This window comes from Bombina bombina, chromosome 2, assembly GCF_027579735.1.
Source record: "Bombina bombina isolate aBomBom1 chromosome 2, aBomBom1.pri, whole genome shotgun sequence".
Taxonomy (NCBI): domain Eukaryota; kingdom Metazoa; phylum Chordata; class Amphibia; order Anura; family Bombinatoridae; genus Bombina; species Bombina bombina.
The window spans coordinates 171898553-171921141 of NC_069500.1; the positions used below are offsets into that span (position 1 = coordinate 171898553).

Genomic DNA, 22589 nt, shown 5'->3' on the forward strand with positions numbered 1-22589 from the left:
AAATTGTCAGAAAAAAAATCTACTACTAATTTGAAGTTCAGACTAAGTGCTATTGCATTGTCTTGTTATCTTGCATTAGTTGATTATGCAAATCTACAATGTTGACTGTTCCTTTAAGCATAATCTTTATATGCAAATCAATGCACAACTTCATTCCATCTTTAGGATGGTCTAAGAGATCTATGGAACAATTGCTAGGTTGCTTATCGCGCTGCCTAGACCCATGGGATCTTTTTTTTCTCATAATTTTAACTACATTAAGTTGGCAGCACTTGTACATTTTATTAATTTTGAGTGCTAGAAGCTTGCATGAGAGTATTTGTTTTCCCGGAGTATTGCTGCTTTTGCTTCTTTCCATTGTGTTAAATGGTTAACTGGCTTCTAAACAAGACAATGCAATAGGGAGAGATGTTTTTCTTTAAATACAAGATGTTAGCATCAAATTTCTGTACTGTTTGTGCTACAATATTAAGTTACAGCTGACTGTTGTTAGCTATGTGAAAAAGTGCAGCTTGGATGCCAACTCTTATTGCAATAGCATTTACACGCATTGTGGTCCAGGCAAGAACCTAACCTGTTCCTTATTGTGAAATTGGCAATGTGCAAGGCAGTTTCACCCTCACAGAAGAACATGTATCTTTAGGGAAGGAAATACTTAAAGAGAGAGTAAAGTCAAACTTAAACACGATTCAGATAACACCTTTCAAATGTATTTCTATAATCAAAAATGCCTTCAGGACCTTAGGAGTTTGCACATGTCTTTTGCACTCTATGGCAGCAGTTCTTACAACAATGTATAATACTGCTATAGACAATGTTCCAAAACACTGCTTAGATAGCGTGCTAAAGAGTAATGACACTGCCTTCTTATGAGGTCCTGTAAACTTACCTAGATTTATTCGTCATCAAAGGACAGCAAGGGAATAAAGCTATTCAAAATAGTCCTAGTATACATATAATGTCCAGAAGGTAGCAACTCCTTCTCTTTGATGCGAAAGAACACCAGCAAACTGTTAGAAAAAAGATAAAACAGTCCTAAAATCATTAAGGTAAGGAAAAATATCCAACAGGAAAGACAAGAAGCTTGATTAAAGAACAAAGCTTTTCTCAGAACCTTGAAAGCAGAAAACTTGCTAGAAGAAGATGAAGAATCCTATGAAGAATGTATAAAAGGGCTTTTCTTCAATCTTGAGTTTGAATCCCAGATTGGAAAAGTTTGACGTTGAAATAAAATACAAATAGTAAAACATCCAAATAATTTAGAAATATAATACAAGGGAGAGACATTAAAAGAAAGAGAAGGGAAGATACTTGCCTCTTTAATAAAATCTAGGTTATTCCACCATCTACTAATGGTAGGAGAAGACACAGGTAAATGAGGGATAGCATGAGAAATAATAAGTTGGTTAGAAAATTGAGTTCTGAGGGGTAAAGTTCGTCTTCATATTCTTTGAGGCAAAGAACTACACAGAGTTTAGGATGTTCAAAAAAATAGGGGGATAGAAAATAGAAGTATAAAAAGTTTTTTAGTTCTACGAATAATAGAGAAAATGACACCTTGAGGAAAAAACATCTTAGCATTATAGTCAATGCCCTTAACATCAGACACTCTTTTACATAATAAAACATAATAATGTAGTTAATTTAAGTGTAAGCTGTTTAAAAGAAATATGGTCATTATCTGGCCAATTATTAAACAGAGAAATAACTAAATCTACATCCCAGAAGGAAGAGTACTTACAGGATGGAGAACGTTTTAAACAAATAGGTTTTTAATAATCTACATATAGTGGAATCTTGACCTATTGGAATATTGTTAAGGAGTTCATGACCAGCTGAGATAGCAGATCTACCAACAATGATGTATCCAATCCAGCCTGGAAAAGTGAAGACAGATAATTAATATCTTCACTGAAACGGGATCCAGGTGTCTAGAATTGCACCAGCTAGACCATTTAAGCCATGGAGAAAGGTAAAATTTTTTGGTTCCTGGGGCCCAAGAGTCTTGACAGATAATTAATAACTTCACTTAAAGGAGCTAAAATGGGATCCAGGTGTCTAGAATTGCAACAGCTAGACCATTTAAGCCATGAGGAAAGGTAACAGTTTTTGGTTCCTGGGGCCCAAGAATCTTGGAGGAGTTTAGCTTCCTCCTAAAGTCCTTCCCCTGACCAGGAGCCCCTGTAACCATCCAAGCAACTAGTTGTAATTTGTTTTAGGATACTAGGGAGTGGAAATATCCATTTGGATCTGTGAGGAGATCTAATTGGCTTGGCATTAGATTTGGAGGAAGGAAGGACATTTCTACCAGAAGAGGATACCAGACTTGAGTTGGTCAGAATGAGGTAATTATCAGAGTTCAGAGAATCATAGAAAATGGAGAGAATGCATAAACTCATTGAAGAGTCCATTGTTGAAGGAATGCATCTATTGCCAGAGCTTCCGGGTCTGGTCTCCAACTGTAATAAGGGAGAATTTGAAAATTCAGACGAGATGCAAAGAGATCTATGAAAAAAGGAACCTTAAAATTTGAAGTCTTTTGAAAATTGAGGTATTCAGTTTGCAGTCGTTGAAGTCTGTAAGATATCTGGATCCTCAATCTGCCATCTAATTGTTGAGACCTGTGAAATAAATGCTCAAATAATAATCAAGCTAACAAAAACTAAGAACAAAGATGATTAAAAAACAGGAAATAAAAGTAGAAAAAAATTATAAAACAAATTAATGAGAAATAAGGGAAAAATAAAAAAAAGAGAAAAACAATTAAAATAAAATATGAATATAGGGGGATAAACACATCTAAGACAATAAAATAACCAAATTATTAAGGACAAATAATTATAAAAGTTTATTTGAATACTTAACTCTTAGCAGCAAAAAGGAGGAGTTTCTACCTTCTGGGCATTATATGGACACTGGGACTAATCTGATTGGTCACTGCTCTCTATGACCTTTCAAAGTTTTTTCTCTGTGAGTTATTTTATTTATTCACTGTTTTAGTTGTTCATATATTAACTGTGCTGTATTCTTTAAAATGCTGTCTGAGCAATAAAAGAAAAGTAATAGCAAAATATGAGTATTTGTCCTTCTAATAAAACCCGTTCAACTTGGGAAAGCGCTCAGACTGTAACTGTGTCCGTTCACACTCACGTGACACTCTTCACGCTCTTCACGTAGTAAACACACACTAGACGTCCGATGACGTATCCTGTTTCACTCACAATGCTCCGGTGCAAGGGAAGCTGAGCGCTCCATCAACGCTCAAAAGACAATACAATAAGCAAAATCTTCCGGCGCACCCGGCAGCAGTGAGACTTAATCACAAAAACACCAAGCAAAGTTGAAATAAATGAATATTTATACCTGTTTATTTGGAAAGTCCTTCACATATACAGTTAGGCATAATGTTATCCCACAGGTAGGATGTAACACAAGGAAACGCGTCTGACCAGTCTTTATATTTTTCTACCTTGCTGCCTGTCTATTGCTGTTTTTCAATCCTACCTGTGGGATAACATTATGCCTAACTGTATATGTGAAGGACTTTCCAAATAAACAGGTATAAATATTCATTTATTTCAACTTTGCTTGGTGTTTTTGTGATTAAGTCTCACTGCTGCCGGGTGCGCCGGAAGATTTTGCTTATTGTTCCTTCTAATAAAATCTGTTATTTTCTTCATAAAACATAAATGAAGGTTGTTTTCATTCAGTCAATCACAAATAACACAAAAATGAAAAAACATTCAGCGATTGAAAGTATTATCTGAAATAGTGGCCTATTCACGAAAGCACCTTCTCTTTGCTTGTCACTTGTACTCTCCTTCTGCGGCATCGCTGCACATAGAAGCGCTCCACCTACCCTGATATCTTTGTTCTGTTGCTGAAATGCATTGGTGGAACCTTTTACCATGCTCATCAGCTTCTCACGTTATTCTGGTGGGTAGAATAATGCATAGCATGAAAACGTCAGCAGATCAGGAGTGTTGCATAGATGCCGCTCCACAATGTTTATTTCAGTATTGGGCAAAATATGTCTTAAAAAAGGTTTGATGTTTCAATTTGATAAATCAAAACAAATGTTAAGATAGATACCAACCTACAAGTATAAAGTCACTACACCATAGACATTAGTTATTATGTTTATTTTGTGAACTCCTTTAATGTAAAGCATACTAAAAAAAATACTGATGTAATGTATCTCTGATATCACTTCGTCATGTTTTCTAAATCACTTTGTAATTTTTGTATATTAAACTTTAATAAAAATCAAATCAACATAAAAAAGGCTTGATGTGAAGCTGAAATGTTGACATCTGGATTTTATTTGAATAATAAAAATAATTAATTTTAAGCCAACTTGTATGAAGAAATGAAAGGGATAGTAAACACCAAAAATGTTATTGTTTAAAAAGATAGATCCCCTTTTCTTTCCTAACATGTGGTGAGTCCACAATGTCATTATTTACTGTTGGGAATACCACTCCTGGCCAGCAGGAGGAGGCAAAGAGCACCACAGCAAAGCTGTTAAGAGTCACTCCCCTACCCATAATGTCCAGTCATTCTCTTTGCCTCTGTCAATGGAGGAGGTGAAGTTCTGGTGTCTGAAGAAAATTTGATTTTTTTTTGGGTCTAGCTGTACTCCACGTAATTCTCTTCAGTAGGGCTTTAAAGCAGTTAGAAACTTGTGAGGTGGGCCTCACTGCGTTTTCCTAACAGGATAAAGAAAATAAGCAGCACAGACACGAGAATAATACGAATACAGTGCAGTTTTATTTACAGGTAGCGCAAAGAAAGCGCTGCATGAGTGGATCAAAAAATGTATAAATAACAAAATAACTATGAGCACATAGCGTGGAGGGGATAATTACCCCAGGGTTAGAATACTGTACAAGTATAATACAATGCAGGCAGGACTAGAAAACAGGTACCTGTTTTCTAGTCCTGCCTGCACATAGCTATGTACGCATAGTTAATTTGTTATTTATACATTTTTTGATCCACTCATGCAGCGCTTTCTTTGCGTTACCTGTAAATAAAACTGCACTGTATTCGCATTATTCTCGTGTCTGTGCTGCGTATTTTTTTTATCTACTTAGTAGTGGCCATATGTAGCAAGCACAGACGCTGAGAGCGATTCAGGTTCTGGCCACAGAGCACACACACATCAGGGACTCACACCGGAGGAAGCAAAACCGGCACTTCTGTTATTGGAGGTTCAGGACACAGCCCAGAGTCCGGATTGAACGGGAACATCAGACACTTTTGAGAGGTAAAGATTGCACCGAGTGAAAGCTGGAGGAGTCCCGGAGGACAGCAGGTATGTGCCTGGAAGTTTGCTGTTTCTAGAACGTTAAGATATATACTACATCTATACTACAGTCCTTTTGAAACGGCCCTGTGTTTATGCTACATATACCCCACGGAGGTAGGGGAAACCTCTGGGGGGCAACATCCTCCGCTAAATATATATTCTTGTACAAACTGGTCACTATATATATATATATATATATATATATATATGTATACCCTAACTGGGCTAATGACTCTGGCTTAACACCATATTGTAGACATTATATATACAGTGATTATTCCTCCTGTGTTCTTTTTCTCCACTCACCTTGGACATATCTACGCGTTTTCCTAACAGGTTGCTGCCCTAGTTTAGAAAGCCAGAGTAGGTTTACTCTGTTCTTTCTCTTGTTTCACAGGTCTCTGTAAGGAGTGGCATCCTTCCACACCGTGTGAGCTGTCCCCCCCGCCGTACAGCAAGATGTGCAGATAAGTGCCTTTTTTTCTTCTGGGGCTAGGAGGCTGGCACTGAAGGGGTTAAGCTGAAGGGCGGCCCAGTATCCCTGCATCAATTATGGGACTAGTATCTTGGGGGTAGGATCAATTTTGGCAGTGAGCAGGCACTTTCATCATGTGACATGGAGACTAGGGGTTACATTTCTTTGTGACAATAAGGAGTTAACCCTGTTTTCGGCTCATGAATTTTATTATTTTATATATGAGTAACTGTTGTGTCTTGTGTCTACGACATATAGTGACAATCGGATAATTGTACGTTTTTTTGTGTGCATATGTCTGCGGTCTTTGCCGGCTCTGACGTATCTCTGTCCAATATGACCCTTCCGGTTTGAAATTTGCACGCTTTCTTGTTGGCGCAGTTTCAATTGCCGGTCACGTGACTTGTTTCTCCTCTCCTACTGACTATGGGAGCATTCGTTTGCGGCTACTTTTGGTGGAGTTCGGTGTGCACAACACAATCTCCAGGTTAACCCTCAAATGGGGGATGTCGAAGTTGGATCTGATTGCGTCTCGACAGAACACCAAGCTTCCGAGGTACGAATCAGGGTTGAGAGATCCTCATGCCGCCCTAATAGATGCTCTGGCGGTACCTTGGGTTTTCAGTCTAGCATACCTGTTTCCTCCGTTTGCTCTTCTTCCACGAGTCATTACTCATATCAAACAGGAGAAAGCATTGGTAATTCTAATAGCTCCTGCATGGCCTCGCAGGACCTGGTCCTTCCACCTTGGAGGCTGCCTTTGAGGAAGGACCTTCTAACTCAGGGTCCATTCCTTTATCCAAATCTCATTTCTCTGAAACTGACTGCTTGGAGATTATATTATATGGATACTGGGACTATTCTGATTGGTCACTGCTCTCTATGACCTTTCAAAGTTTTTTCTCTGTGATTTATTTTATTTAATCGCTGTTTTAGTTGTTCATATATTAACTGTGATGTATTCTTTAAAATGCTGTCTGAGCAATAAAAGAAAAGTAATAGCAAAATAGGAGTATTTGTCCTTCTAATAAAATCTATTTTTTTCATAAAACATAAATGAAGGTTGTTTTCATTCAGTCAATCACAAATAACACAAAAATGAAAAAAACATACAGCGATTGAAAGTATTATCTGAAATAGTGTCCTATTCACAAGAGCACCTTCTCTTTGCTTGTCACTTGTACTCTTCTTCTGCGGCATCTCTGCACATAGAAGCGCTCCACCTACCCTGATATCTTTGTTCTGTTGCTGAAATGCATTGGTGGAACCCATGCTCATCAGCTTCTCACGTTATCCTGGTGGGTAGAATAATGCATAGCATGAAAACGTCAGCAGATCGGGAGTGCGGCATAGATGCCGCTCCACAGTGTTTATTTCAGTATTGGACAAAACATGCCTCTGAGGAAGAACCTTCTAACTCAGGGTCCATTCCTTTATCCAAATCTCATTTCTCTGAAATTGACTGCTTGGAGATTGAACGCTTACTGTTGTCTAAGCGTGGTTTTTCTGAGTCGGTCATTGAGACCATGATTCGCAAGCCTGGTACTAGAAAGATGTACCATAAGATATGGAGTAAATATCTTTATTGGTGCGAATCTAAGGCTACTCTTGGAGTAGGGTCAGGATTTCATAGGATTTTGTTAGCTATATGAAACACATGAACTAATGACACCTAGCTGTGAAAAAAAATTCAAATGTATTCAGATTATAGACGACCTTCAAGGGCTTTGAAATTAGCATATGAGCCTACCTAGGTTTAGCTTTCAACTAAGAATAGCAAGAGAACAAAAGCAAATTTGATGATAAAAGTAATGATAAAAGTAAATAAGTTGTTTAAAATTACATGCCCTATCTGAATCATGAAAGTGTCATTTGGACTTTACTATCCCTTTAAGGATAGAACCCAGGCTATGATTGAATGAAGGGGTTGAGTGCTTGTCAAGACGCACTAATATTTATGTATATATGTGTGTGTATATATAGTTTATATGTATGTGTATATATATATATATATATATATATATATATATACATAGACATTCTATGCTTACTGCACTCTACTTTCAAAGAAACTAATCCTACAGGGTGTACGTTAAACAAGGTGTTTGTTTAGACAAGCATCTGAGCTGGGTGTGCTTGGCTGATTCATAAAGCAATTAAGAAATTTGATTGTAGAATGTCTAAACTGCCATTGTTCGATCTTGAACCTGTGCAATGTTGACATTTGCAAGCTGTGTTTGTACTCTTTAGAAAGCCCTTTTATGAAGTCAAACTTTTTTTTATCACAAATGGACTCCACTAGCAAAAATAAATTACCATAATTGAAACAAAACTACTACAATAGGGTTAAACACAGAGCTAAAGTCCTGCTTTGAGCCACAACATATTGCAAATCCTGAGCAGGACACAAGCAGTGACTCAATTAGGAATGGCTTTCGCATGCTGCTATCAGTGACCAGCAAAACTGCAGTGAGTGTGAGTAGGACTTTAGCTATTAGTTTTATCCCTCTATGGGGACACCTGCTGTAAAATAAAATCATCTAGAAAATTAGAGCATTGTAGTTTTAGTATTAGCATCAATGTTACAATAGCCCATTAATTTAATGTCGGACAATAAGACTGAGTTTAATCAAGACTTTCTATTCCTTTATATAAGTACTTGAATCCAGCCCAGATTTGCTTTCTGGCAGTATGAAAAATAAGCAACATTTAGTCTCCAATGCAATCTCCAAATTACATCAATCAACGGCAGACAGGATCATCTAAAAAATAAACACAACAGACCGTCCTCAGGCTGCTGCACATCATACAATCAGTATATACAAATTATATAATCGTCCTAAGTCCCTACTTGAACAAAGTCTTTGTTTTAAAGGGCCATTAAATACCGTAGAATTGCATAATCAACAAGTACATACTAAAAATACAATGTAATAGCACTTACTTTGTATTTTATATAAGCTGTAGATTTTTTTTTCTCTAATTTGCCATTACCCTGTATCATGTGACAGCCATCATCCAATCACAGACTCATTATCTTGCACATGCTCAGTAGGTGGTGGTACCTAAGTAAGTGTGCATATAAAATAATAATAATAATGATGGAAGTGAATTTGAAAGTCTCTTAAAACTTGTATGCTCTTTAGTGTTCCTCTTTAAAGGGACATGAAACCCTTTCATGATTCAGATAGAGCATACAATTTTAAACTACGTTCCAGTTTGCTTCTGATTCAATTTTGCTTCATTCTTTATTGAAGAAGCAGCAATGCACTACTGAGAACTAGCTGAAAACGTCAGTAAGCCAGTGACAAGAGGCATATATTAGCAGCCACCAATCAGCAGATAGCTCTGTAGCCTACATATGCATGCTTTTCAACAAAGGGTACTGAGAGAATAATAGAAGTAAATTAGAGAGTTGTTTTAAATTATATAAATTAACTGAATCATGAAAGAAAAGTTTGAGGTTTCATGTCCCTTTAAGTATCAGTAAGTCTAGCACTAAAACAGTTTTAGTAACGGTTGAAAGTAATGATAAATAATATTTAAGCAATGTTATAAATCAACAAACTTTGAGGTACACAAAATACTTGAACCCAGCAATCATATCTTTTTGTTAGTTGTTGAATTTGACACAGTACAGTATTAATGCATGTTTTGCAAATTAGATAATGGAAGTAAATTGGAAAGTGTCTTAAAACTGCATTCTCTTTCTGTATCATGAAAGTTTATTTTGACTCTAATGTCCCTTTAATGAAGTGATATATTTTCTTGGCCTATAACCATTTAAAGGGACATGAAATTCAAAATGTTTCTTTCATGATTCAGATAGAGAATACATTTTTAAACAACTTTCCAATTTGCTTCATTATTTAGATATCCTTTGTTGAAGAAATACCAATGCACATGGGTGAGCCAATCACGTTAGGCATCTATGTGCATCAGAAGCGACTGAGCCTATCTAGATATGCTTTTCAACAAATATATCAAGAAAATGAAGCAAATAAGATAATAGAAGTAAATTGAAAAGTTGTTTAAAATAAAATTTTCTATCAGAATCATGAAAGAAAAAAATTGGACTATACAAACACATACACACATACACACACACACATATATATATATATATATATACACACACACATACAGTACATATATATATATATATATATATATATATATATATACACACACACACATATACAGTATATATATATATATATATATATATGTGTGTGTGTGTATATATATATATAGTAATAGAATGCCCACAGCACTGTTTCTTTTTAGGAAAACATCCTTTATTAAAGTATCAGAGAGTAAAAAAGCTACTTTTCTGGCCTACATAGCCCTTATTCATGCTGTCAGCATGAATAAGGGCTATGTAGGCCTGAAACATAGCTGTTGTTTTACTCTCTGATACTTTAATAAAGGATGTTTTCCTAAAAAGAAACAGTGCTGTGGGTATTCTATTGCTCTATTTATACCTTTGGGGACTGCATGACCCTTTTTTCTCCCGTGCACTTCACATAGTTGGATTGAATTTGGCGATACTGTGCTGTACCTATACTCATTTGTGTATATATATATATATGTGTTTGTGTATGTGTATATATATATATATATATATATATATACATATAGATATATATATATATAGATATATGTGTGTATATATATAATGTTTTGGTTTGTGCTATTAGAACACAGTTACAGTTTTCTTATATTTTTATTAAGTTGATAATTTTAAAGCTTTTGTGTGCCAGACAGGAGTCAGATATTCTTTGATACAGTGTTCTCAGCTAAATGTAAAGATTATTGATTTTGTAAGCAACTAAAGGGTCATTTTGAGCCATAATGATGATTACACCAAATGTTGTTGTGTATTTATGTTGTTTACAATTTGAGGTGGTTAAATGAGTTAATAAAACAGTGGTTATCTTTTCTTACAATGATACTTATGTCACTAAAAATATAGCAGAGCATATCTATAAAAATAATAGCTCAAAGGTTTACTTTTTAATTAAAAAAAATACAATGTTTAAAACCAGCATTTAGTAACATATTTATTAGGGATGGTTTATTTCATGAGTCATCTATTTCTTTACTGTTCTCTCATATCATCATGGGTCTCTGTGCATGCGCAATGCTGTGTTTTACACTAGGCACTCATAGATACAGGAGAGGTCAGATTGTGGGCAGAGAAAGAAGACAGATTTGGCAATGACTGTAAAGGAAAACCATGGGTGGAACAAAGGTATAGGCTGGAAGAAGAGAAAGAATTCCCCCCCCCACACACACACACACACACACACCCCATTTAATGGATGTCATGTGTCCTTAGGCTGGGATTCTGACGTATATGTTATTGGATCGTTACTGTAAAGAGTTAATCTGACCACCAGGCAAAGCTCTTTTTTTGTGAAAACTTATATTCAACTTCAGCTTAATATAAAATGTTTAATAATATGTAGTACAACTTTGCATTATGCTATATTTTATTTTGTCCCTTTTCTGTCACTTAATTCTGAAAGTTGTTGACTTTCCAATTCTTGTTAGAAATAGAAGTTTAGACTCCAGTATTGACACTGGTATATTCCACACAGTTATTTGTTGCACTCTTTAATGAGCCATTTATAAGTGTTCCTAATTGACTTCAGCAGAGAAGGATACCTAGGTTACAACATGGCAGCACTACTGCTCTATGGCACTAAAACGTTACACTTGTTTCTCTTGTAAGGTGTATACAGTCCACGGATCATCCATTACTTGTGGGATATTCTCCTTCCCAACAGGAAGTTGCAAGAGGATCACCCACAGCAGAGCTGCTATATAGCTCCTCTCCTAACTGCCATATCCAGTCATTCTCTTGCAACTCTCAACAAGCATGGACGTAGTAAGAGAGAAGTGGTGTAACGTCTATTACACAATCTTGACGTGGTTCGTGCTTTAAAGTATTATTTACAAGCTACTAAAGATTTTCGTCAAACATCTGCTTTGTTTGTTGTCTACTCTGGACAGAGGAGAGGCCAAAAGGCTTCGGCAACTTCTCTTTCTTTTTGGCTAAGGAGTATAATACGCTTAGCTTATGAGACTGCTGGCCAGCAGCTTCCTGAAAGGATTACAGCTCATTCTACTAGAGCTGTGGCTTCCACATGGGCCTTTAAAAATGAGGCTTCTGTTGAACAGATTTGCAAGGCGGCGACATGGTCTTCGCTTCATACCTTTTCAAAATTCTACAAATTTGATACTTTTGCTTATTCGGAGGCTATTTTTGGGTAAAGGTTTTACAGACAGTGGTACCTTCCGTTTAAGTACCTGCCTTGTCCCTCCCTTCATCCGTGTACTTTAGCTTTGGTATTGGTATCCCACAAATAATGGATGATCTGTGGACTGGATACACCTTACAAGAGAAAACATAATTTATGCTTACCTGATAAATTTATTTCTCTTGAGGTGTATCCAGTCCACGGCCCACCCTGTAATTTTAAGGCAGGTATTTTTTCATTTTAAACTACAGTCACCACTGCACTCTATGGTTTCTCCTTTCTCTGCTTGTCTTCGGTCGAATGACTGAATATGGCAGTTAGGGGAGGAGCTATATAGCAGCTCTGCTGTGGGTGATCCTCTTGCAACTTCCTGTTGGGAAGGAGAATATCCCACAAGTAATGGATGATCCGTGGACTGGATTCACCACAAGAGAAATAAATTTATCAGGTAAGCATAAATTATGTTTTTTTTCAATATTTCAACAACTAATGTAGTTTCAAAATTATATCTACATATTATTCTTAGATTAATCAATATATCTAGCATTTATTTAGTGTTTAATGTCCTTTTAATCAAATCTGTTAATTACTTCAAAGTTTCTACCATATGAGTTTTCTCCTTTTACTGTGATCTCATACATGGAAAATCTTCTCATTTTTGCAGTATGGGGGCCGGCTTCTGTATTTTATCTTCCTTTTTATAATGTTCACTGTATAGCAGTTTTTACCTCCATGCTCCTGCATTTTCTTATGATTAAACTCATGTTTATATATGAATGAGTAAATCTTCTTTACACAGTAGATTTATAACTACATTTGTCTGATAGCAGTTTGTTGCAAGACCAACTCTAACCGTATTTTGCTGCCACTTACAATTGGTAGAACTGTACAAGATTTAGCTCCTCCCAGTACCCTTTATATAAACTCCTCTTCCATCTAAGATGATAATGTTCTGTACATATTGTGTGCAGCCTTCTGTGGTTGAAATGGCCTGGTTCCCTCAGAAGACCACCCTTTAAGACTTCTTGCAGTACCCTAACTCGTTAGATATATTAGTGGCTTGTAAAGATTCTGTAGGGGACACTACTTGTTGTCTTTGTGACAAACAAGGTGTGTTCCTCTTGTATCTCTTGTACCTTAACATGTTCTAATGGTTCAATCATCCCACAGTTAAGTTGTATTTATCAATAGAAAAGTGTTTCAGGTAATGCAACCAGATTATTTTGTGTTCATTTACTAACCTTCTGTTTCCCTGGGGAGTAAATGTTTTAATGTCCATTCCTAAGTAGTAAGTATGCTCTTTGTTCTACTTTTCTTGTATCAAAGATCTTTCACATGAGTTGTGCTGGAATTGCTACTCCATGGTTGCACACAGTCTGATTTATTCTGCCGTTGAGACTCTTCTTCTGATGCTTAAACGGCTCAGTGTTCTAAGCTTTCCTCAATAGCTCCAGGATTCCTACTCTTGCTCCTGCACTGCTTCTGCTGGGCTTAACTGTAAATACGTTGCAATTACAAGATATTTCTGTTGCGTTACTTTAAAATTAACTATCGGTTTTATGTTTTTAAAACAAATTAACATCCTTTTTATTGTAGTTATTTTTCAATAGCCAAACCCGACCCACTATTTGCCTTTTTTAGGGGAGCCATTCTGGACTTTAGTCTGCAGACACCAAGACTAGTCATAGTCATCATTTTAGCATAAACTGAATTGTTTTGCTGTTTTTTTTCTTCTGATAAAGCAAATTAGGGACAGATATGTAGGTATGTTACCCTTTGATAAGTCAGCACGTGTGTGCATTTCAAGTTCTTAGAAATAGAAATTGCTCAATTTCAAATCTAAATTATAGAAATGGGGGCAAAATAAAAAAATTCAATATTTAGAAAAGTTGTTTCCTTATGCATAACTAAACATTATATATAACAATCTGAATGTGCTTACTGTCCCATTTAAGCTTTTGGATTTACATAAGAGACCCCAAGGCAGAACATGCTGTGATCTTAGATGTCATTGCAGAAAAGAACAGGACACATATAGGAACTGTTAGCGCTTTAACTTTGCAGTGCTGCTCCCCATCATGCTGTTCTCTTTAAACAGTGCTGTGCTCCGGCTGCACTGTAAGTTTTTCTTAATATAGTGCAGCCAAAGTGAAGTGCTGTTTGAAGAGGACAGTCAAATACAGAGCAGCACTGCAAAGCAGCGGTGCATTGATTGAAGACTGTCAATGCTTTAGTGTAACTGACTAATTTAATATTGAATTTTGTTTCAAACTGACCTTCAGAAAATTTTTAGCTAAAAAACTCTCATTGCAGAAAGCGAAAAAAAGTTCTGCCTCTGGGTTTCGTTGTTCCTGTGCATAAAAATACAATCCAGATTTTCTTATTAGTATCTAAGCATTGCAGTTTTTTTCTGCCATTAATTCATCACAGCAAACCAAGACTCCATCTCCTCAGTGTTGTATGGAATGGTAGTACATCACATTAAATCAGGTTATAAACTTGTTCATCCTGCTACCTGTATTACTATCTCCACAGCCATTCTTCATTACCTAAATGTGATGTCCTGCAGCAACAGGCACGTCTGCAGTGTAATATAAGCATTTTCATCTCTGAGATACAGGGCTTCCTGGCAGCTTGGTGATCCTAGGTAGCTGCCTACTTTGCTTAATACAAGATTCAGCCGAGATGCTAACCAGGACACACCTTTTATTTGTGTGAATGTTTCAAGTGAGGGCTCTCTCATGCACTGTTGGCTTATTCTTTTATAGTCTGGGATGCAAACTTTTTGTTTTCATCATTATTTATCAGATGGCTGGGTAAAAGTGCATATTGTTAGTGTATTGATATAAAACTCGGAGAGACCGTAAGAGTTTTCTGAAGCTATTATCCCTTTTGCCCTCATTTAAACAAGTTTATTCCTGTGGTTTTTGAAAGCAGAAGCTCTGTTGGAAATTTAGCGTAAAAGAATGATTCAGAAGCGCTTTTTTTTTAGTACAGTTGCTGGTTTGATACATTAGTATTCACTCATCAGTGTTACAGCTTTCATTTATGTATTCAATTTTTAATTGTTTGTGGGGGTTTTTTTTTACTACATATATTGAAGCTACTTGAAAAAGAAATGTGGATACTTAAAAGGACACTGAACCCAATTTTTTTCTTTCATGATTCAGATTGAGCATGAAATTTTAAGCAACTTTCTAATTTACTCCTATTATCAAATTTTATTTAATCTCTTGGTATCTTTATTTGAAATGCAAGAATGTAAGTTTAGATGCCGGCCCATTTTGGGTAAACAACCTAGGTTGTCCTTGCTGATTGGTGGATAAATTCATCCACCAATCAAAAACTGCTGTCCAGAGTGCTGAACCAAGAAAAAAGCTTAGATGCCTTCTTTTTCAAATAAAGATAGCAAGAGAACGAAGAAACATTGATAATAGGAGTAAATTAGAAAGTTGCTTAAAATTGCATGCTCTATCTGAATCACGAAAGAACAAAATTGGTAACAGTGTCCCTTTATGTGAAGCAACTGAATATTTCCTGATTTATAATATATATATATATAATGTAGTAATTGATTATTTTATTTTCCAGTGCTGTTTACTTTGTTCGTCACAAAGAAACACGTCAGAGATTTGCCATGAAAAAGATAAACAAGCAGAACTTAATCCTCCGAAACCAGATACAGCAAGCATTTGTTGAGCGAGATATTCTAACGTTTGCAGAAAATCCATTTGTGGTCAGCATGTATTGTTCCTTTGAGACAAGACGACACTTATGCATGGTCATGGAATATGTGGAAGGTACGTTAATGATTTAGACCTCCAGCATTTTTTCCCCAATGTTTTCTTACAAGTTTTTTTCTTGCAAGTGTCATATTCTCTACTAGAGAGTCTGCATAGCATAGGGTCCGGGATTCTTGGGGTGATCACAGTCTATCCTTTTTTAATTATTGGCACGTTAACAGCTGTAAATGAGTCCTTCTCAATGTTGACCTAATCTCAATCAGCCATTTTTAAAAAATCTTTTATTACACATTTATAACATACAATAAATTCAATTGACTTCATAGATTTGATAAATATCAGTTATTTAGATTTTTTTTTTTTTACTTTAAAGTCAAAATGAAATGTTCATGATTTAGATAGGGCATGCAATTTTAAACATCTATCATCCAATTTGCCTAATTCTCTTGGTATTCTTTGTTGAAGCTAAACCTAGGTAGGCTCATACCTAGGTTTAGCCCTTGAAGGCTCCTTTTCTTTTTAACATTTCTTTTTATTAAGCAGGAGTAATGGAAAAAGATAACAAAAAAGTGAAAACAACTAATTTAATCACACAAAAAAATAAATAGATTACATAAACAATAATTATAAGTTGTCGTCCCATACAAATTAGAACATCAATAAACCATATCTTGGGGACGCAGCCCACATTAATACATATATTTCAGACGCAGCTCTTACAAATCCTTTTGTTATTTTACAATCAGCACAAATAAAACACCTCAATGCTTTTTCAAATTATGTATCAACCTAATATCTATCTTTTCTTTTTTTTTTGTTTATCTATTTTCCCACACCCAACAGAGATTTATCCATCAAAATTTCTTATTTTGTATCCTTAATAACTATATTATTTCTAGGTTTTACATCTATTCTCTAAATTCTATTCATTATAATACCTAAAGAATATGGAATATCCCAAATATATTACCATAATAATCATTCTATAACCAAGAAAGAAGAGCTGTCCTGATAACTACTCAGACAGGAGATATTGGGTCCTATGGAGCCTATGGGGCCTATTTAACAAATGTCTTGTGGACCTGATCCGACAGTGCGGATCAGGTCCGCAAGACATCGCTGAATGCGGAGAGCAATACGCTGTCCGTATTCAGCATTGTACCAGCAGCTCACAAGAGCTGCTGGTTCAACGCCGCCCCCTGCAGACTCGCGGCCAATTGGCCGCCTGCAGGTAGGTGTCAATCAACCCGATCGTACTCGATCAGGTTGAATTCCGGCGATTCCTGTCCGCCTTATCAGAGCAGGCGGACAGGGTTATGGAGTAGCGGTCTTTAGACTGCTGCTCCATATCTTGTGTTTCTGGTGAGTCTGTAGACTCGCCAGAAACTCGAGCCGTCAAGCTCCGTTTGGAGCTTGATAGATAGGCCCCTATAGCTTAAAACATAGAACTTGTAACGCCTATTGCGTTAAAAAAATGCTCCTCCCATATGAAAGGGTAGATGAGGGGATGGGGGGGGGATAACAAAAAACAACCAAAAAGAAAACAGAAGAGGAATGTAGCAGCGTGGCCATAGGAAAATTACATCTATAAAATGAGGCATTTGAGTTCCCTCCCCACCTAGCTAAACTACTTGGTGTAATATACGATCTATTTATAAGTTTGAGGTGTGATTCCCGTCATGAAATAAATAGTGTTGCCTTCCAGGCCCTCTCAATGCTTTTTTGAGTTACCACACTATTGATTAAGCTACAGTCCTCTATCCATTTTAAATCTTATAAGTAACCTGCTAATCAGTATAAGTCCCTGCATTCTATTAGGTGTAGCATTCAACGATTCTTAGTCTAAATAACACTCAAAGGTGTAAATAGGGGCGCTATCACTTGAAGAGGTGTAAATGTAAGATATGCAGTATTGTCAGATGTAAAACTAGTTTACACAACAAACCATATAAGGAAGCAACAGTGATTATTAATATTGCGACATATGACTGATACCATACATATAAAGTCCAAATTAAATTTGTGTATGGGATCACTCAAAATAGGCGCCTTCTCCATCTTTTCTTTTCTACACCTAATAGCTTGCAGGGACTTATACTGATTAGCAGGTTACTTATAGGTGGATAGAGACACCTCCTATTTTTTGTTAAAAAGCGCATCCTTTTTGGTGTTTTAATTTATGACTGTTTTTTTTTATATTTTTCTCTAGATCTTTTTATAAAGGGAGCTCAGTATCTTTAGTTGCGCTAATTAGCCTTGTTGTTTTGTTTTTAAAGAAATTATATAAAAACATTTTTTTTATAAAAAACACAATTCTACCCCACCTAGTGGTTTAATGAAAAGAAAGCCAAAGCAATTACAATGTAATACAAACTCAAAGAGCAAAGGATACATAATATTAAGTTCAGCGCATCCTCATATTTTGTTAAATTATTGCATTGTTTATTGCAAAACTTATCTACTTTAAACAAAAACACAATTCTACCCCACCTAGTAGTTTAATGAAAAGAAAGCCAAAGCAATTACAATGTAATACAAACTCAAAGAGCAAAGGATACATAATATTAAGTTCAGCACATCCTCATATTTTGTTAAATTATTGCATTGTTTATTGCAAAACTTATCTACTTTAAACATCTGTTATATCAATAAAAAAACTGAATATGTTTAGTCATCAGATTTAGATTAGAAACAAAGGATACCAGGGTTCCAACGTCACCCAACCTTGCTCCAAAAACATCATCAATATAGCACCACCAAGTGGCGCCATACTGTAAAAACAAAGGATGTTCAAAAACAAACTTCTCCTCAAAAACATTCATGTAGATATTTGCATAGTTAGGGGCGATGTTGGAACCCATGGAAGTCCCCTGTAATTACACGTAAAAATCATCCTCAAACAGAAAAAAGAACCAACTCCAGCAATTGCATCAAGAAGTGAATCTAAAAATAATTAGATTTCTGAATTGATTAAAGAACTGACCTGACAGCCCCTAGACCACTCTCATGGCTAATGGCAGTATAAAGACAAAGAAGTCTAAGCTGAATAGAATGCACTTATCATTTGCAAATTGTAACTCATTAAAGGGATATTAAACACTAAATAAATGCTAGATAGAATTATGCGTACAAAGAAAATATTAGTCTGAGAATAACATTCAGATGTATTTTTTAAAGTTTCATTAGCTGTTTAAATATTAACAAAATAAGTGTAAAGTTTTAGTGTCTATAAAACAGTGGGAGCTGTCATGTTGTAACTTAGGTTACTTTCTCTGCTGTGGCCAATTAGGAACAGTTATAAATAGGTCACTAGAGTGTGCAACCAATGGCTGTGTGGAATATAACAGTGTTCTGCAACTTCATTTCTAACAGGAACTGAAAAGATCAATTTCAGAATGGAATTGCAGGAAAAGGGACAAAATAAATAATGAGAGTATATTGCAGACTTTTTTTTATATATATGATCTGTCATTTTATATTACTATCTCAAAGTGTTTAATGTCCCTTTAAGTTTGTTTAAAAAAACACCAGTATCTTTGCTAAAAGTACTGGATAATTCCACATAAGGTCTCCAAATCCTATCTAAAAAGATGTCTATTTCTGAAAAAATAGAATTTGCACTGGCAACTATTGGATGGCCCAGGGGTGACTCAAGAGACTTATGAATATAGGGAGGGTATAAAACACTTAGCAGTATTTTTAGCGATCATACCCTGTTATAATGCAAATCCCACAAAGTTCTTAATCTCCTTTACAATTGCAAATAAAGGGTTTTTTGACAACTCGGTTTACTGACAGAATGCTGTAAAATTTCAAACTTATAATCTATTTCATTCAGCACTACGGTTCCCCCGTCCTTGCCCGCTTGCTTCAGGATCAGGTCAGATCTAAGTTTGTCAATTCAAGGCAACAAACTCACTTCTAGAGAAATTTAGCGTTATGCAATATCAGGAAGAACTAACTTCTCAAATGTATCAACGGTTGAACTGATATTAGAGGGACAGAAATAACTTTTATTATGTAAACCCAAATGTCCAACACTATAGTACATCATCCTTATCAATAAGATCACCAGCAGCCATATTGGAAAATGTTAAGAAGAATGTCAAATTAAACAAATACATGCATTACCTGCTCAGTCAGGTGCTGTGGAAAGCATTTCATAGGGACCTGCAGTCCATATGTTATGCGAACCTCCCCTACCTCTTTATGTGTATAGCTTCTACTACATTAAAAGGTTTAAAAATATACTCTTCTGAATTATCAGTCTTAATACTTTATTGGGAACACAATGTAGTGGACCAACTTTCAGTTGAAGAATGAATCTTATTTTCATATTAAGGATGTCAATTTTATCATTACAACTTTTAGATCAGATTTTTAAATAAATTACACTTCATGTCATATGTTGTCGTTATCAGCATATGCGCTTAAAGGGACAGTATACACCAATGGTCTTATAACTGCATGTAATAGACACTACTAAAAAAGAAGACTATGCACAGATGCTGATCTAAAAATCCTGTATAAAACCTTTTAAAAACTTACAAGCTCCCAGTTTAGCACTGTTGATGAGGTTAGGCTGGGATACCCAGTGAAAGGGGCTGGGAAAGCAAAAAGAGCAGAACCCCCCCCCCCCTCTCCTATTCCCTGCATATGAAAAGACAGATAACATAAACAGGAGCCAGCAGGAGTCAGTAAACGCATGTATACAGCTGACACTGTGGGGCTTGGTTAGAAGTCTGGTAATCTGCACAGTGTTATTAAAAAATAAGCAAAACTATACATTGTTACCAATGGGCTATAATGGATCATCTACAAAACATTTATCAAAAGAAACATCTAGTGTACAATGTCTCTTTAATAATTGTGCTCATTTTTATAAAATATGTGATTATTGGCTACTTAATTTAAGATTTCTTTTTGTCTAATATCAAAAAGCAGCAATTCTATATGTTGTCCTGAAAAGGGTTAAAGCAACAATGTGCAATTAGCTGATAAGAGTTCATTGTTTTACAAGCAGGTGTAGGAACACCCTTTTAAATGCACAGGTGCCTCCTGTCTAGGTAACTTTTTTATAGAGATTACTGCAGTATTCATATATTTGCGCAGAGTGTAGTTACTCCTATTTTAGAATGTTAAGCATTACACTTGATTATTTTGGGTGTATCCTATGATTTGTTTTGTTGCTTTAGTTCTATACTCTCTCCTCTTCCCAAACTGATATCATTCTATAGTTAGTCACTTCATTTCTTTCTGGTATATTTATTTCTTTTTAATAAAAACTTGAGTATCGGATTTAAATTTAACTTTGTTCCAAGTAGTTACCAGTATGGCAAATCACTCTTTCTCTATGCAGGGATGTAACTAAACCTCATTGGGTCCCAGGGCAAAAGCAGTGGAGGGGCCCACGTTTTAAAAGTGCCCTTAAAAGACCCAGAAACACCAAATTATTTTAATCGGGTATGCTGATGATTTATACAGACACCCACATTACACAGAATTTAAGCTGCTTCTCTGTGTTTGAGGACATCTTTCTCCCATGGTTATTCCATGCCAGCCAATATGCCCATACACAGGCTTCCTGTACAAATACGGTGGCAGGTTTTTCTTTAAAGTAACCCTCACTGTGATGGCCATACTCTATTTTTTTATATATATATATATATATATATATATATATATATATATATATATATATATATATATATATATATATATATATATATATATATACACACAAATCCATACACTTTCCTTACACTGGGAACCCTATTTTGCAGGGGAGTACTCATTATGGTGATGGAGCATGGTTCCCTTCAGACCCCCATATGGTAATGCCAATGCTAGTTACAGTTCAAGATGGGCCCCCTAAAAGTGTGGGCCCAGTCTCAGGTGATACTTCTGAGACTACTGTAGTAACACCCCCATGTATATGTAAGATAATTCTTCAGATGTATGTGCTTTTTGCTTTTATTATGTTTATGTACTAAAGTAATAGTTGTTAATAATTTATGTTTATGCTCTAAATGGAATATAATGGTTTACATGAACAAAAATAATTGAAACTATTAATATGCAGTCCTTGCCATAATTTACAAAAACAAATGTAGACTACACATACAGGCAACTGTTGGGGTGTGGAAGTTCAGAGATTTCCTCATGCTTTCATGAAGTGTGGACATACAGCCCTAATTTAAACAAATACTTGAATTAAACAACCGGTTTGGCAAACTGCTTGCAGGATGACTGTTGGTGGTTTATTTTATTTTGATGTCATTTAACACCCACCATGATGCTGCTGCCCTAGTGAGTTCACTGCCATGCTGGATGACGAAATCAGTTGCACCTATGGTAATTTAGTTTGTCTGGTCTGTATCCCTGTGAGTGCATTGAAAAATGTGATGGTGTGTTATTCTCACTATTAATTGTAATTCTGAGGGCAGCTAATTATAAAGAGAGCAGATGTCAGAATAAAAAGGGAAATCATTTTGGGCAGACATTAAAGGGACAGTAAAGTCAAAATTAAACTTTCACGATTCGGATAGAGCATGCAATTTTAAACAACTTGAAAATGTATGAGAGAAAGAGCAGGCAGGCACTACACGAAGGTGCAGAAAAAAATCCAGATTTATTATGAAAAAAATCAATAAAAAGACACAACGTCCATTAAAGGACCAGTAAACACAGCAGATTTGCATAATCAACAAATGCAAGATAACAAGACAATACAATAGCATTTACTCTGAATTTCAAATAAATAGTAAATTCTTTTTTAACACATTTAAAAGTTA

The 22589-nt window shown here is 35.7% G+C and overlaps 1 protein-coding gene across 3 annotated transcripts in view; it reads left to right on the top strand.

Annotated features, from left to right (window-relative positions):
* The window catches only part of MAST4 (microtubule associated serine/threonine kinase family member 4), a 553495-nt gene that overhangs the window by 465136 nt on the left and 65770 nt on the right, over positions 1-22589 (top strand). For all 3 annotated transcript variants that reach the window (XM_053701346.1, XM_053701344.1, XM_053701347.1), the window contains one exon: positions 15644-15852. In XM_053701346.1, coding sequence (XP_053557321.1) covers positions 15644-15852 — 209 coding nt within the window. The remainder of the gene's footprint in view (positions 1-15643; positions 15853-22589) is intronic.